Below are 17,447 nucleotides of genomic sequence, written 5' to 3' on the forward strand. Positions count from 1 at the left end.
GAACGCCTTAATAAAACGATATATATTATACTTACTTAAATAAAGTAATAAGCAGAGGAATTTTGGGGGGATTATGGGTTCCTTGTTTTTTAAATGATTTAATTAAAGTGCTGTATTGGGTTTTATATGGGCTATTAATATATAAAGATGTGCATTATTATAGTTTAAGTTATGTTAAGGGAGGGAGTTGATTAAATTTAAAATGGGTATATGATGAATCTTAGTTGGTTGAGAGCGCTTATTTATAGGCAAGGTTATGGGTTTAAATCTCATTATTACCTTGCTTTATTTAATTTATTTAAAGCTTATATAAGTAAAGCTGCTTTTTTAATTAAATAGCATAATAGAAATAAACTACTTATTTTTATCTTATCTTTGCTTATAATCTTTATTACTTTGTACCTTGCCTTTAAATAAGCTTGTTAAGCTTGGTATAAGCTTGCTTTATAATTATCTTAAATAAGCGGTTCCTTATAAGTAGCGGCATTCTTTTATTATACTTTAAATAAGTTAAGGGCTGTTAATCCTTATAAGTTTTTAAGGGGTTTTTATATTAATATGTTTTAGCCTTTTTATTTAATATAAATTTACCTTTTAAAGAGATCGTTTTATAAGTGCCTTGGCGCGTTTTTAATTGCTAGGATTTTCTTTATAAGGTACTTTTTATTTTAGCCCTTGTTTACTTTATTTGGAATTAGTATAGCACTTGGTTGGGTATTTATGGATATTTAAGTGGGTAGTAGATCCTTTGCAGCGTGCTTAATTTGGTTAATATTAAAGGTAGGATGGACTTAGCTTAATATGTTTAGAATAATTATTTAAGGCGTAGAAATATTTACTATGATATGTTTTTAATATAGCTAGTTAAGCTTCTTTATTAATTGGGTAGTTTAAAAATGTCTTAGGGATAGCCATACTTAGTTATTAATGCAGAACCTTTTTGCTATTTAGCGGCATTTATTAGCTGCCCGCTCTTATTATTGCTAAGTAAAAATAATAATAGCTTAGGTAATATTCATTTTAATTTAGAGATAGTTTAGAAATATAACTATCTAATCCTTAGAATTAGCTATGGATGCCATTATATTTAGGGGGCCTAAGATTGCCTGCATGTTAAACCTATTTATTAATTAATTTAGGCTTTAGCTGGTTATTATTAAATCCTTATTATTTAGCGCTATTTAGCAAGCTAGGAAGTAATTAGCTTAATTATTTTATAAGAAGGTAATGATATTATATAAGTATTTTTATACTTTTTAATTTATCCACTTTATACTGTTATTTATCTTAAGGTAATATACTATAAATAAAAGGCGTTTTATGCCTACTTAAATGCATAAAGAAGCTTAAAACGCTCTTGTTTAATTAAAGCCTTAATTATTAATAATGGATATAGGGAACTTATGGTAATATTATTATAAAGTAATAAAGCGTTATATATAATTCTTTATAGTTATAAAGTGCATTGCTTTTAAGAGAACTTATTTTAAGAGGTAGTTTATAATAATTATTAGATAATATAGGCTGCTTTTATGGGTTAGTAAGTTTATTATAAAGTTAATAAATATTTAGGATTAATAGCGGTTTAAAAGAGGGATAGGGCAAAGCAGGCCTTGCTGTAGTTATTAATTAGGCTGGGTTTAGCGGCATATGTTATAGTTTTAAATAAAACGCTAAACTACTTGCAATATATTATCTTAATAAAAGTTGCGTAAAAGGATTTAAAAGGTTCCTTTTTATTTTAAATATTTCGTTATAAGAGAGTTATAAGCTTGCTATAGTATTAATATAGTAAGCGGTTTTTAATTTAAGAGCTATAGCTAGCCCTAAAATTAAAGCGCGTTATATATATTAAAGGTATAGTTAATGATTTAAATTATTATTTTAGCTTTTTTAGGGAATTGCCGCTAGCTAAATATAACTGCTTTATAATAAATTTTATATTATAAGTTTTATTAAACTTTCTTATCTTAAAGTATGGTTAATGCTAGTTTATTAAATAGCTATGGCTTTATAGGCATAGTAGTATAGGCATTAAAGATTATTATTAAGATTAGTTAAAGTATTTTAATTATATGGTTTTCTTTTAAGGTTATTTTGTTTTATTCCCGTTATAATAATGCATTAAGATGTTATGCTTGCATTTTTAGGTAATATTAAAGATTATAATAAAAAAGGGATAAAGTTTTAATTTATTAAGTTTACCTTTTTAAAAGGAGCTAAGGGCTAATAAAGTATTTAAGGTTTTTATGGTTTATAAGTATTATAAATAGATAGGATATGCTTTAAAATATAAGTAATTATGCCTTTAAGGCCTTAATTACTGTTAATAGCTCCTTATTATAAATAATATAATTTTATTGCATTAAAGAAAGCTTTATAAAGTAATAGGTAATTAGGTAAAGGGCCCTTTCTTTTTAAATTAATAAGTATGCATTAAAAGCTATCTTTAAGCAATTTGCCTTTATTATTGCGCTTAGGTTTGGATTTTATTTAGTTAAAATTAATACCTTTATAAACGCTGCCTTAAGGTGGCGAAAAGCTGTATTTTCCTTGCTTCCTTATTAAAAAGAAGTCCTTTTAATGGTAAAATGAAGAAAGGGGTTAATAATCTTAAAAAAGTTTTTAATAAAATTGTAATAAAAGTTTATAAACTTTATAAAGCTTTAAATGCCGTAAATTATTTATAATACCTTTTATTCTTAAATTGCCTTAACCTTTTTTAGGTTTACTTAAATGCCTACTTTAGCTATAGCGATAAAGCCTAGGTACTTTACTTTCTTTATTATAAACTTATACTTATTTTAATTTAAGTTTAACTTAATATCTTGCAAGTAGCGTAAGATTTCTTATACCTTCCTTATATAGTTTCTTCTTAAGCTTAAGGAGAATATTAATATATTATTTAAGTATGTTATTATATAATTTTTTAAGATATTAGCTAAGATTAAGTTAATATATCGCTAAAATATAATGAGTGCATTAAATAAATTAAAGGGGCAAATTAATTATTTAAATAACTTAAATTAGGTTTAAAATACCGTTAGGTGCTCCTACTTCTTTGCTATTTATATTTAGTAAAAAGTTGCATGAATATCTAACTTTATAAATTATTAAGCATTAAAAAGGGAATGTAGTGTTTCCTTAATAAGGGGGAGGGGGTAATGGTTTTGCTAAGTTATTTTATTAAGAGTATGGTAGTTTATATAAAACCACTACCCTTTATTTACCTTATGCATTAGGAGAATTAAGGCTGTTGTGGGCAAGGAGCTAGCTTTTATTTAGCCCTTATTATAAAGTTTTATAACTTGCTTTTATAGCTTAAGTAGTTAATCCCAAGGTATATTATATAATAGGCCTTATAATAATGCTAATATAAACTTATTCTTTATTAATAATAAATAAATATAATAATTAAATTAATTTTAATGTGGTAAAAGGGCGGAAGCTTAATCTTTATTAAAGAGGCTAATAAAGTTTTATATCTTTTTTAGCAAGGGCTTAGCTTTGCGCTGCTTTATATTATTATTATCTTTCTTTTAAAGAGTTATAGCTTAAAGGATTTATATAACCTTATTTAAGCTTATTTTTATTAAGGTAATGTTTGCTATCTTATTATAGGATAAGTAGTTTATTTATATTCTTATAGTTGCTTTAGAAATTAACTACGTTAAACTATTTATGTTTTATTAGCCCTCCTTCTTTATAATCATCCCTTAGGCCGCGTTAATTACTATATGGCCGTGGGTTGGGTTTAGCAGGATATTATAATGGCATAACTAGGGCAAGCTTAGCAAAAGGAAATAAACTATGCTTGGAACTATATAGGCTAAGATAAGGGCTTATTATGCATTAATATTTAAGGAAAGCCATATTATATATATAATATGTTGGCTTTGCAGTAAATTAATAATTATCTTTAGGTTTCTTAAGGTAGATAAAGCTATTAACTTTAGTTTTGCCTTTTGCACCTATTATTTATTTATAGCGGCATAATAGCTATATTTATTATTTACTTAAGTAATAATGATATGCTTATAATTTATAATAATAAAGATTAAGAAAGAAGGCTTATTTAATTTATTTTATACTTATTAATATTATTTTTATATAAATTAGGCTTATAAAGGGGGCTTATGTTTTTAAGCAAGATTTTGCTTAAAAGCTAATCTTTTTCCTTAAGGCTAATAAGGTTTTCTTTATAAGGTATAGCTAACTTTATAACTTAAATTTAGGTTAACATAGCTATAAAAAGGAGTTTATAATTTACTATAAAGTATCTTTATTGGCTGCAATGTAGGCATGCTTTATATTCTTGTTAGGCCTTTTTTTTAAATTTAAAGATTTAGGGCACCTTAGCTTAGCCGCTAGTTAGCTGAGAGGAAGAGGCGCCTTAATGCCCTTACGGCTCTTTATTCTTAGCGCCTTAGCCCCTTATTATGCCCGTTATAGCTATATTTATTATTGCTATATTTTAACTTATTACCTATTGCCTTTAAGTTAGGGGCTTTAAGGGGCATAGGGTTAAACCTATGTGCTGCTAATGCTTAAGGTTTTATGCCTTTAGCTTATAAGCAATTTAATAATATATATTTATTACCTTATTATAATTTATATATAAGATTAATGCCTTAATGGCCTTATTATAAAGTTATAGAGAAAGCTAATTATAAAAGTAGTTTAGCTTTACTTTACTTAATTATTTAAGGCCTTTAGCTTATGCCATTAGCTATTTAAATTAAATATAAAATTAAGTAAAGTTATTATAATTTTGCATTTAAAATATCTTAAGCTTAATTAAAGCAGCTACTTATTAATATGGGTTTTTATAATAGCGCTTTAGGTATTTAAAGAACTTATTTATATTAAAGCCGTTTTAAAGCTTGCCCTACTTATAAAATATTATAATGCATAATTATATTTTAATAAATAGCTAGCTTTATAAAAAGATTTAATATTTTTAAAGATTTTTAATAAAGTTTATATTAATTTATAGCTTATGCTGCATTATAATTTTTTAAGCTAGGAAGCTATTTTAGCTATTATTAAATAAAGGGCTAATTAAGAGTAACTTATATTAAATTAAGGGTAGGTTGAAAGGGTTTATGCATGCTTTAAGCTTTATAAGTTGGTAAAATATTGCCATAAAAAGAGATATAGCGGCATTGCTATTAGCGTTAATAGGCATTACTATAAATAGCTAAGGGGGCTAAGGCGTTTCTTAAGTGTTTTTATAACTTAATGTTAAAGTAAGTTAAGGGATCCTTAGCTACGCGTTTTATAAAAAGGTTAATATTTTAGGTATAAGGTTATTTACCTTTATAATATAAATATCCTCCTTAATATAATTTAAAGATTGCAATTTAATATTATAAGTTAGCCTTAAGCGTTTATTAAAAGGTACTTAAAAAGAGTTATGAATTATAATATCTAAGAAGTAAGTTAAGCCTTAAAAAGGCCTAACCTTGGATTTATCTTTTAAGTATATACCTTATTACGTAAAAGGGTTAGGTGCAGTATGGGCCCGGCATGGGCATGCATTATGGCTTGGGTAATAGCCCAAGCCCATTATAATGTTTAATAATTAAGTATAAGGGTAATTTAAGGAATTAATTATTTTAAAATAGGAATTAAAAAAAATAAAGCAGTACTCTTTTTAATTAGCTAAAGTAAAAAAAAGGGTCTTTTATAATATAATAGGGCTTACTACCATAGGTATTTAATATAGTAAGAATATGAAAGATAAAGAATTAAGGAAAAAAGCCAAAGGCATTACTCCGGCTTTCAGCTATATACCCATAGTATTAGGTTACATAATTAAACAGAGATCCATGGGCATGCCCATTATAAATATAACCTTATAAAAAGTTAATATATTATTATATTAATTATAATTAACCTAAGTTTAATAATAAAAAGAAATAAAGTATATAAAGAATAGTTTAAATAAAGATTATAAATAAATTATTAAAATCCCTTATTAAACGCTTAAATTTTTAATCTTTATATTTATTAAGTTGTATTTATAATAAATATTAATAAATAAATTACTTAATTTAAAGATTAATAATTTTTAATCCTTTAAATTAAAGATATTTAACAATATATAAGCGTTATATCACTATAATATACTCTTATAACTTATTATTATTATTAAAATACTACCTCTGTCTTAGCTTAATAATTACTGTGATGGGTTCTGCTCCCCGATTGCTCCAGACGCCATCGTAGCAGAAGCAAGACCATTGGCAGTACCATGTTTCTGACGCTCTCTGCAACATGTTTAGCTTGTGCAGTCTTCGTATTGTGGGAGGGAAGCATAGCCACCTGACTTACTTGTCCGAAACAAGGCTGTCATCCTTTCCAACACGGTATTGTCCAGTCAAGCCGGTGAGCTCCGCTGGAGCCGAAATCTGGACCTCTCGGCTTGTTGTATCGTCTTTCAGGTGACCTTGAGCAAGCGAGTTCTTCACCGTGGCCTCCGTTGGGGAAGTGGCGCCCTCAGTAGCCCCACTGGGCTGGGCATAATCGTTGTCATTCTTGCTGCGAGATGACCTGCGGTATTGTTAACATCCTCTGGGGGCTCTAAATGCTAGAAATGAGCTGCACTCACAACATATCTTTGAGTTTATCCATGGTGTGGCTCATTTGGCTCTGGGTCAAGTTGTGTGGCCGAGACTCTTGGTTCAAAAGCTGTTGTGGGAATTGCTGGTAGTTTATGATAAGGAGTAAGAAAGCCTGGACTTTAGATGTGCAACTTTTGGGGCAAATCTAGTATGAGGTCATCGTTGATGCCATATTCTGAAACAGCATTAGGGGCCTGGAATTGGGGCTAGAGACCACACTAGCTTAGACACCAAGTGACGCCAGCATGTCGGTAATGCCAGATCGGACTCCTCTTCCGTTCTTTATGCAAGGCCCCTCTAGGCTGGCACGTACGCCATTGGTTGTATTCTGCGAATTCGTTTCTCGCGCTCGTGCGTGGGTTTCAAGATAAATCACTCAAATCAGGAGACGGAGGCGGAGGAGACTTTTGACGGACGTGGGCCAGGTGTTGATAGGAATCCTATATTGGAGCACGAGAGCTACGTGCTTGTCTTCCAGGGGAGCTGATTGAATGTTTCCAGTGGTGCAGAGCGTTAAGTCTCTCCTCAGACCACTTTGTTGAACGTTGGACGGGATCAAGGCGCGGGCTGTGCAACGCGTGACATATATCCAGCGCAACAGCAGATTGAGCAGGGCCGAGGCAGCGTCCTCATGCCGTATTGAGAGTCAAAATGGTGTAGCCAATGCAGACCGGGGTATATTAGTCTCGCATGAAGTTTGTCTTCCAATAGTGGCTATAATTATTGTTAAACTGCATGTAGCCTAGAGTTAGAACCAGGAAGCCAGCCCTGCACTACTCACCAAATCAGGTGTGGCGATTATTACTCTGCAAGGAACAGACGGTCCCGTGGGTATGGGTCTTGAAGTGATTGAGGGTAGGTAATACAGTGTGTGGAATACCTGGATAAGTGATGGTGGTGTGGTGCAGTCAAATGCTTGGAGTGATCAGCAGCAAGGTGCTTGTGAACACAAGAAATGCACGATGAATACATCGTCATCCGAATTTTGGTAAGCTGGACTTAACTTCCAATTTGGGGACGCGACCCGGCAGTTGGGGCGCGCCTCACTATTACACACACTATGGACTACCGTGCCTTTAATAAGTAATTTACTAAGTCCTACTATTAATATAATCAACATTTTAAGGTTTAAGTCTTTAAAATGCCTTAAAATGTATTTTTAAAGTATTAAGTCCTATTTTTATTATATAAAGGGCCAAGCCTTAATACCTTAAATTGCATTACAATTTTATATAGCTAATAATTTTTATACTTATTTATTTATTAAGGAAAAACCAGCTTTAATAACATATTATGAAAAACTTAAAGGAAAAGCTAAAAACTAGCTACTTAAGGCTTAATTATTTATAAAGGGAAAACCCTTATTAAATTAATAAGTATAGCCGTTGCTAATTAAAGCCATATAGGCTTTAAAAGGGCCGCAACCCTCCTTTTATAGGCAGAAGAGGTGTGACGGTACGGCACTTATATACTGCTGGGTATTTCTAATTACGATTGGAAATTACTGGTCTTTTGGCCGAGCGGTCTATTTCGCCAGCAGTTTAATAGATTCGTCTTAAGAGGTCTTAAAAAGACTGGGGCACTGGCGGAATTTAAACCCGCAGCCCTTGCGCTTGCCATTACGCGAAAGCCAGCCTGACGCTTCTCCAGCTGCGCCACGGTGCCATTACACACACTATTAGCACAATTTCTTGCCCTCGTGAAGCCAACTGTTGGGGTCTTCAGACATGGTGATCACATGCTACCTTGCCTAATCCCATAATAAGGTATACTGTTTGAGATAGAATGCCCGCAAGTGACGATAGGCCTGACTCTCATCCCTTTCCTCTGACAACACAGAAGCACATCTTCTGGGTCTGTTAAAGTAGCAGCTTAGTTGCCTCTTAGAGGTGGAATCTTCAAACTGACTCAAGGTATACATGGTGGGATTCCCGTAAACTCAACTCACAGGAACAAGGACCACACATGGCACGCAAGTATTGCTGTCGAGTGTTGCTTGCGACCTTTCCGATCCTGAAATAATATGACAATACTCTGAGGTAATATTTGCAGCTGTTCCTGAACAGCCTCAAAGATAAGGTTGCGGGCTTGCAGTTCTTTTTGAGGACTTGACGATAGATTACCCGGACTAAGCACCTGAATAATCTCTAACATGGGAAGAACAGCTTTAAAACATGAACTTTGTCCCAATACACCAAACCCACCCCCAGCATGATAATTAGATACTCGAGCTCGTAGCGGCCAGACTGAAGCACAAACCTAGTATGTTCACAACCTGGAGCGCGATTTTAACTCCGCTGCGTTGGTGACCGGAATAGAGCCAAGCCCGATATATGTACAGGACACACGAGAGACTACAGAAACCGATCATTTCAAATCCAATCAGTTTTAGACTCAGCCTATATGTAATCTGGATCAGGATTGTTTCCCCACGTGCGGACTGCTTCACCTTCTGCAAACATCGGCCGGTCTGAATCTGGCTCAAGTTCGAGTACCACAATATCGTTGAACTGCCCAGCCTTGAGAATAGTGCCTGGAAGGTAAAGTGACTGTTGCGGCCCGATAATCCAATACCTTCCTAGGCTGAAGCCATTTACCCATACCGTACCCTTTGTACCATTAGGGATTGCAATAAAAGTGTCGAGTTCTGCCGAGCTGGAGCAGTCCGGGACCTTGAAAGCCCCAGTGTAGAGCAGTGGTGATGCTGCAGCTTCTGACGTGTTTGCGTTGTAAGCCAATGGCGGTACATCTCCCAAAGGGAATGATTTAATCGTCCAGCTCTTGAGTGTGGAGTTTCCGATTGTCACATTTCCCACGATGCCCTTGTATGGATCAGTCAGGCCATCGAAAGTATAGGCTTCAAGCGAGAAATAATCCACTCGCCCAAGGTTCTCTACCAAGAGTGAAACTGTGTCGCCTGGATTAACATCCAAAGTGATATTCCTCGGGTACTGGTCTTTGCTCTGTCAGCTACTTATCAGGAAGCCAACACCGCGCCCTTGTTCTTCGGTTGGACACGAGAAGAGGTGGAGAGGGTTGTCAGTGGGCGTTCCAAGGCACTGAACGGGCCATGACAAATAATGCGACCTTGCACGTACATATGCTGTCAATTACACCAATGCGCGCTTCATTCACGTAGACAATCACTCGATCCCTGGGGCGGTCACCGGGCTGGAGAAGACCGGACATGACCTGTGTAACTTCGTGCTCGTATAGTATGAAGCCGTAGTCCTGGCCGAGCTCCTCCATTGTAATTGGAAAGTCGCTCGATGTGCTTGTGGCTGTTGTGTCTAATAACCGACCCCTAGGCACCAGCTGGATTTCGGGAATACTCAAAAGTGGGACATTTGCTGGCGGTTCCGGAAGGCTGCGATTTGAATACTTCTTGATGGTATCTCTTAATGTGAAGTAGTAATCCGTGGTCCGTCCACTCTCGTCGAGAGGTGAGCCGTAATCGTAGCTTGTAGTGAAGGCACTGGTCTTGTTTCTCCAGATAGAACCGCTTCCCAGGGCGAAATTGGTGCCCCCATGGAACATCTTACGGATGTGAGCTGAGATGCACATGCAGAGTTTGGGGGTGGAATGGATATAGCACGCACGTATAGACTAATAGAATTGTTCGCTCCCAGTACCCAATCCAGATCTTGCACAAATCGCGCAACATCGCTGTCTTTGGCGATGTTATGGGGGTTTTCCGAGCCCCAAGTATCAGGCGCAAGAGCATAGTATTCGCCGTCGAGGAGTGGTCCCAGCTTTGATGGGTCTGTTATATACTTGTCCCGAGCCGCAAAGCCGCCTTGAGGGTCGCCATCGATCGCTGCGAGCACCTTTGGTTCTTCGAGTTAGATGATAGCTTGGGCGCATTGGTTATGTGAAAAGGTGATGTAACCAGGTTGTGCGTATAACCTAGCTTGCAAAAGTAACATGATCTGGGCTTGGATACATGTTGTACATATACGCGCAGGATTTCAAGGGGCTCGGAGAGGCACTTACATTAGGAACACTCCCTCCAACCAAAGTGAATTCAACGCCTCCGTCGTTGCTGTGAACAAACAGACTGTCAACACAGAACACCGAATGTCCACAGGAAAAGCGATTCACATGTACCACGTACGTATACAAGGGAACATCATAGTTCTTCAGGAGGATATCCCTTAGAGCCTCTGTGTACTGATGGTTTGACCCGTAAGATCCATACTATCCAGTTTTGTAATTAGAGATCTGTGCAGAAAAGGTGTTCCACAGCAGTATTGCTCGGAAGCACCAGGTAGACAATGTGTTGCGCACTCTTTGTCCATAAACGGATTTGCAAGTACTTGGGAGACATTACTGACCTCATTCTCGACCTGCACCATTAGTAAAGGCCCGCCCTTTGTGACCTGAAGGTGCTGCAAATCGGCGGCTAGACGCTCCAAGTATCTTGTCGAGTAGTTTAAATACGGCTCGTTGTAAGTCCTTACAGCCAGCCCAGGAACTGTGCTCAGCCACGCTGGAAAGCCACCCCAGTCTCGCTCGCCACAAATGTAAGGTCCAGGACGCAAGACCACAGACAATCCTTCCTCCTGCGCAATTTCGAAATACTTGGCTATATCATTCGAGGGCTCATTGCTTCGCCACTGCAGCATCCGGAGTCAGCGATCAAACTACCAAAGGAGAGGCACCATGCGAGGAGCAAGGACAGTCCACCATCTTGTATATCGCATCTCCCGCATGCAACAAAGGGGAAGCCCTGCGAAATGGATTGAGACAGTCCCAGGTGATGATCATGGCAGAATCTGAACAGGGAGGACTGCCCTCGGGAATTCCATACCTCCCCAGGCTCTGGTTCTAGCAAGTTCCAGTACACGTAGCTAAATATGGTGTTCAGACCCATGGCACTAGCTTTGGCTAGCCTGTCTCTCCAGTACTCCGGGGGAATACGCTGGGGGTCCATCTGTCCCCCGATGATGGTGAATGGCTCTCCATGAAGGAAGAACGAGCTGTTGTCGTATGTGAATGGCCCGGCAGCGGTGGGCAGACTCGGCGGCGGCAAGGCCGTTGCTTGTTGAAGCAGGGCAACAAGAATCGATTTGGTGAGGGGGTCGAACCTCATACTGACAGCCGGCGAGCTTCCCAAGGAGGCGGTGACAGAGGAACTCAGTGACCAAGGTTCTGAAAGACCTCTAGGCATGCGGCAAGCCACCTGATAAATACCCACTTCGCCAGGTTACATCTTGCCCATCGCAGCCATGTACTCAACGTTACATCACGGGGTCACAGCCGTCTATCCCGCGATTTTGTTCGAGAACTCGGGTTCTAATCACCCGTCGCTTCCAACACGGGGACCTATACAGGAAATCAATTGACAGGGCTGCTTTATCTATTGTGGTTGTTCAACCTGAGAGCGTTGCAGGCCAAGGGATGGGGGTGGGGGTTTGGTTGATTGCGCACAATCAAATGTGCGAGATTGGCCGACCTCCAATCTCGCACATCTCGACTTCGCCAAAATAGATCAAAAGTATTCTCGCCCTGTGTCTGTCCGGGCTGCTTAGATCTGTCTGACTGCGATTGGGTTCAACCTCCTTGATTTTTCCGACGCCTGCTCGAGCAACCTCACTCACACGCCTCTTGTGTCGCCCCAGGACGCGAAGTGCGTGCATAGGTGTCCTATTCCATAGGTGGCCTCCCAAGTCTAGAGTATTCCCGGGAGTTACACCTGACCCGCTGACCACCTGTCCTGTCGTGCACAGCCCGTACACTGCTTTCATATCTCCGATAAAGTGCGGCGAGACCAGAATTATCACGAAGCCGCTTTGGTTAAGCTTAGGTCGGCGGCAACGCAACACGTGTGACTTGGAGTCGGGGATTGTAAACACATACACTAATAAACCTCCGCACTGGGCACGGTCCATGATCGATAAGCAAACTCGTACTTGTGACGTCATGCGCTTTCTAGGAATGATGTATTGGCTGTGATGTGACAATTCCCATTCATTACATATTGACTAAATTACTCGTGTCTTGTCCCAGAGCCATCAAGCAGTCGGATTCCAGTGCGGTGGGTATCCCCCCCAGTGCCACTAACTTTTCAGCAGAACGTCCCTTGAGAGCACTGGCAGTCTCCAGCCACACAAACTGCATTTGCATCGTTGCCACAGAACCCGTAACAGTCATTGCTCGCGTCGCAAGTCCCGTCAATGCGGCAGCTACCGAATTGACATGACCCACTGCAACAATTTGCGCCACCAAAGCAGTTGCCGTCGTTACTGCAAAACTGTCGTGGCGAAATGGTCGATTAGTCGTGGACTACCCTTCTTTCAACCGCCAGGCTGGACGCAGTGGAGAAGAATGAGAGGATGGACACGACTGTGATAATTTGCAGGGTGAAAGTTGTGTAGTAATTTTGTCGCGGTAGCACTGTGGTGTCTGAGGAGATGGTGTGTAATGTCGGGAGCGGAAGCGTGGTAATGATCGTGGTGATTTTTCTTCTGCCCGATGGTGATTCAGCTTTGAACTTTTGAACGTCTCGGTGGGGGGGACGCGCTCTATTTATCTATGGAGGACCGATATACTCGGAGGATTCGCAAGGACAACCGACTGCTGAGATAGCCACGAATACGACGGCTGGAAAGCAAATGGTGAGTACAAGCTGAAGGCTCAAAAGAAACAGACTTCTTCATCTGGCGAGGGGGCTAAGGCGGAGGGGACGGCTGTGCAAGCTCGTCGCTTCTACTTCGCAGAGCGTGTCCAGCCAACTCTCAGCAGTTCAGATGAAAGCCTATCAGACACTAGGCCATAGTCTCGCGCGGCTGAAGCCACTGGATTTAGACGTGGAGTCTGGAAGGGCGTTGACTGGAAGGTTTCGTCCTTCAGCCGCTCGAGCATCTTCGTGCCCAAATGAAGAACAGGTAATAAAGTTTCCCGTCTTTGAGCTCTGCCGACCTTTCCGGCCGTCAAGCTCCTCTACTTGCTGTATATGTGTGCACCAATCGCATGTACAAGGCTCCAATGTAACCCCAGCGCTTTGTCCCTTCGATAGCTCAGGACTCCTGGTCAATTTACTACTCAAGCATTTTCTGACTGGCCTGCGGCATGCTTTCCACGGCCAACGAAGTGGCAATTGCCTTCGGAAGCGTCGGAAGCTTCAAGCGATGAACTCCGCGTGCCCGGCTGTCGGTGAAGCACCCAATCCGTCCTGTGAAATACATCTATTCTTAGCATACCGGGTGGTATGTGTTGGTTCCACCTCTGTTTTCGCTCGGTGGGCTCAAAATAATATTATCCTTGGATTAGAAGGGTACCTTCCTCCACCGTTAGCAAAACGGAGCTATATCTGCTACCATCGTACGATGTAGCTGGACCAGGTGTATCCGCCACAGCGCGCCACAGCGCACATAAGAAAGGCCGGCTTAGTGGCGGAAGCACGTGGAAGAAGCGCAGCAAATTTTCATGGAATTCGGGATATATCAGGACGAGAATGCTACCATGAAAAGAAGTTCTGGCGACGGTAAGAGCCACGAGACCCGAGATGCCTAAGAAATACGTACTGGGCTGGGAGAGGGCAGGGAAATTGTCTTCAGTCTAGGTTACATACAATGCCGCTGCTCGCCTTACAAAGGCAGGGATCGACATGATCTCTGTTCGGATAGAACCGTGCATTCGCGATCGAGACTCTATGGCTTGGCGTCGGGAAGAGGTGCATGGCAGAATGATATCGAAAAATCACAAACCCCCCCCCCCAAGTCCTCCTGGAAGGGCTCGCGCTATTACAACTTCTATTCTACATTTGCCTCATGTAGGCAAGTGATCAGATCCGTATAAGTCGCCCAGCTTTCTGAAGCGGTAAATCACAACATGATGGGTAAGAGAGCGCTATTCCGATATTTACTAGCATGCAGCTCATTCTTAGCTATGGATACACAATCAAGCACATGTGTAGATGGAGGCTCGAAATCTTTGACAGAGACTGACCTCAGCCACGGGTGCGTCAAGCTCCCCCGAACTGCTACAACGTTCAGCCGATGGCTACCCTGTGCCAGACTCCTGAGCTGCACATTGTTACCGTAGCTAACCATTGCCCATAATAACGAGCCTGATGATCCACTTCATTGTCGATTTCAAAGGCTCGGTAGTAAATATTATGCCCACGGTCTTGGTCGCGCACTGGAGGTACCTGCTAACACTTAACACTCCAAAGTCACCGGGTGTGAGATAACGCTAGGTACCTACAGTAGGCACCAATTGTGACATGAACACTTCGTGATTTGAAGATCAGGTGACACTCGTTTTCACGGGATTTAATGTTCACCAAAAATCACACAAAATTTAGGCGTGCGACCTCTTATTCTGTAGTGACAGCTAAGTTGGCCCAGGTACTGAATTCGAGAGTAACAAGACTGAACCAAGTACCGAGGGAAGGAAGCCCAGTTACGGAGGCCCGGGCGTGTTCAATTTGAAGTTTCAGCTCACGTGTCGTGCAACCCTTAATCTCATGCTAAATTCCCTCCCTTTGGCACCCAAGTCTTTGTTCCCTCGGTATCTGCTTTCCGCCCAATCCACCATTACTGCTGTGCCTCCTCACTCTTCGGCGTCCGCCCCAGACCCCATAGTGGTCGTGTCTTGCTTAGGGAGCATTCGGAGTATCATATCGATCCCAAGCGCACGAAATGCCTCACAAAGCCTCGGCGAAGGCCAGCGTGCCCTACATCTCCCGCCTAATTCTCCTGACAGTCGAGCCTTTCTTTGCTCTGATGGGATCAGTGCTTGTCTTAGTTGATCCGAGTACCTATCTTGGCAGTGTCACGCGCCACTCCGTCGCCTTCGCACCTGATACAACATTTCTTTACACAGCCATGGGTGGTTCTTGGCTGTATTTCGCCTTTGTCGAGGCTGTGGTTCTGCGCCTGTTTGATGATCTTGCACTCTGGAGGGTCTTGTGTACGGGAATGTTGTTGAGCGATTTTGCGTTCTGCCACAGCACGGCTCAGGGGGTAGGAGGCTGGGGCAACTATATGAAGATTGAGAACTGGACTGGGGAGGACTGGGTGGCCTTTGCGAGTACCGCGCCCATGGTGCTCACGAGGATCCTGCTTGTGTTGGGAGTCGGGATAAAGCGATCGCCTGCGGTGGCGACGAAGAGCGAGTGAATGCCGACAGATTATGCTTAGCTTCCAGCTAAGCACACTGACTTACTATATTCAGGCTTCGGCCGCACTATTTTTTTTAAATCAACTGTTCATTGGTTTATCTGCTGTTTGCATAGCTTTTTAATTATTCCTTAGCCTTAAGCTAATATAAAAATTTATATATAGCTTAATATAAGAATTTATGTTTTATTTATAAGGAAACTTAAAAACCCTCTTTTTACCTTTTATTTTTAATTACTTTTTAATACTTTAAAGCATTTTTTAATTATTTATAATTAAAAAAATAAATTTATAATAATAAAATAAAATTATATTTTCTTATATTATTTATAATTATATAGCATATTGGTTATGCATTTAGCTTTTTTTTTATAAAAGGCATAAATTTAAACCGTATTATAATTATTAAAATCTTTTTTAAAAATTTTCCTTTTAATTAACTAAGGCCTTATTTAAAGCCTTATTAATTAATAAGCATAAAAGCAAGAAAACACTATAAATGCTAATAAATAATAAGCTTATAAAAAGTATTTTAAGCTATAAAAACCTTAAATTAATAATATTTAAACCCCTTAAATGCTATATTATAAACAATTAATAAAATAAATTAATAAATGAGCTTTAATATAATTTTAACTAATTTATATATAAGCTTTATATAAATAAAAATAAATTACTTAATTTATTATAAGCCTTTAATAAAAAATAATAACTTTAAATTAAAATATTATAAAGTTAAAAATATTAATATAAAAAGTAACTTTTAATATATTTAAAATAAAAAAAATAATTAAGCATAGCTTATTAAAGGTTTAATTTATTTTTAATAAAATAATAATAAAAAAGCTTTTAAAAAAAGAAATTATAATATTTTAATTTTTATTTAAGTTTAATATAATTTTTTAAAGTAAATTTATAATAAAAGATTATCTAAAATATTAATTATATAATTAAAATATATAATAAAAAATAGAATTATTTTTTAATATTTATTTTATTATAAATATATTATTTACTTTTTTAAAAGGTTTTATAATAATTTTATAAAATAATTATAAATAATTATTAAAAGATTTAATTTTTATTTTAACTTTAATTAAAGTTAATTTTAAGATTAAATATTAATTTTAATAATAATTTATTTAATAAGAAGTTTTTAAGAATTTTTATAATATATATATTAATAAAAATAAAATGTAATTAAATTTTTAATTAAAATTATAATTTTAAAATATATTATAATTTTTATTATATAATTAATTATTATTTTTTTTAAAATATAAAAATAATTAAAAAGTTGCATTTATATTTTTTAATTATATTTATTAAATTATAAATATTTTATTAATTATTTATAATTTAATTTATTATTAAATTATTAATATTATTTAATTTTTATTAACTTTAATATTTATTTAATATAAGCAAATTAATTAAAAATTATTAAAATTTATATAAAATAACGTTTTTTAATATTAATTATATCTTAATTTTTTAAATTAATTTTATTTTCATTTATTTATTTAAATATTTAATATATTAAAAATTAATAAATTTAATATATATTTTTTACTTAAAAAAATAATTTTTTTAAATCTTTTAAATAATTTAATAATAAAAAAAAATAATATAAATATTATATTTTAAAATAAACTTTATATTATAAAGTAAATTAATAATATTTTTATAAAAATAT

General features: G+C 37.1%; 3 protein-coding genes across 3 annotated transcripts; 1 reads left to right on the forward strand and 2 right to left on the reverse strand.

The window, feature by feature from the left end:
- Positions 1-6,184: 6,184 nt before the first annotated feature.
- INS49_005307 (uncharacterized protein) lies at positions 6,185-6,648 on the reverse strand (the record flags this gene model as incomplete). The annotated part of the gene is made up of 3 exons (XM_043166088.1): positions 6,185-6,272; positions 6,337-6,555; positions 6,614-6,648. The coding sequence occupies 3 exons, from the start codon at positions 6,646-6,648 to the stop codon at positions 6,185-6,187; spliced, it is 342 nt and encodes a 113-aa protein (XP_043017347.1).
- A 2,377-nt stretch (positions 6,649-9,025) lies between these two features.
- INS49_005308 (uncharacterized protein) lies at positions 9,026-11,718 on the reverse strand (the record flags this gene model as incomplete). Its single annotated transcript, XM_043166089.1, has 7 exons — positions 9,026-9,582; positions 9,725-10,163; positions 10,226-10,453; positions 10,620-10,668; positions 10,741-10,823; positions 10,961-11,242; positions 11,437-11,718. 7 exons carry the CDS (start codon positions 11,716-11,718, stop codon positions 9,026-9,028), a joined length of 1,920 nt encoding a protein of 639 aa, XP_043017348.1.
- A 3,553-nt stretch (positions 11,719-15,271) lies between these two features.
- On the forward strand, positions 15,272-15,751 carry INS49_005309 (uncharacterized protein; the record flags this gene model as incomplete). Its single annotated transcript, XM_043166090.1, has 1 exon — positions 15,272-15,751. One exon carries the CDS (start codon positions 15,272-15,274, stop codon positions 15,749-15,751), a length of 480 nt encoding a protein of 159 aa, XP_043017349.1.
- Between the last annotated feature and the right edge of the window lie 1,696 nt (positions 15,752-17,447).

This window comes from Diaporthe citri, assembly GCF_014595645.1.
Source record: "Diaporthe citri strain NFHF-8-4 chromosome Unknown scaffold_16, whole genome shotgun sequence".
NCBI lineage: Eukaryota > Fungi > Ascomycota > Sordariomycetes > Diaporthales > Diaporthaceae > Diaporthe > Diaporthe citri.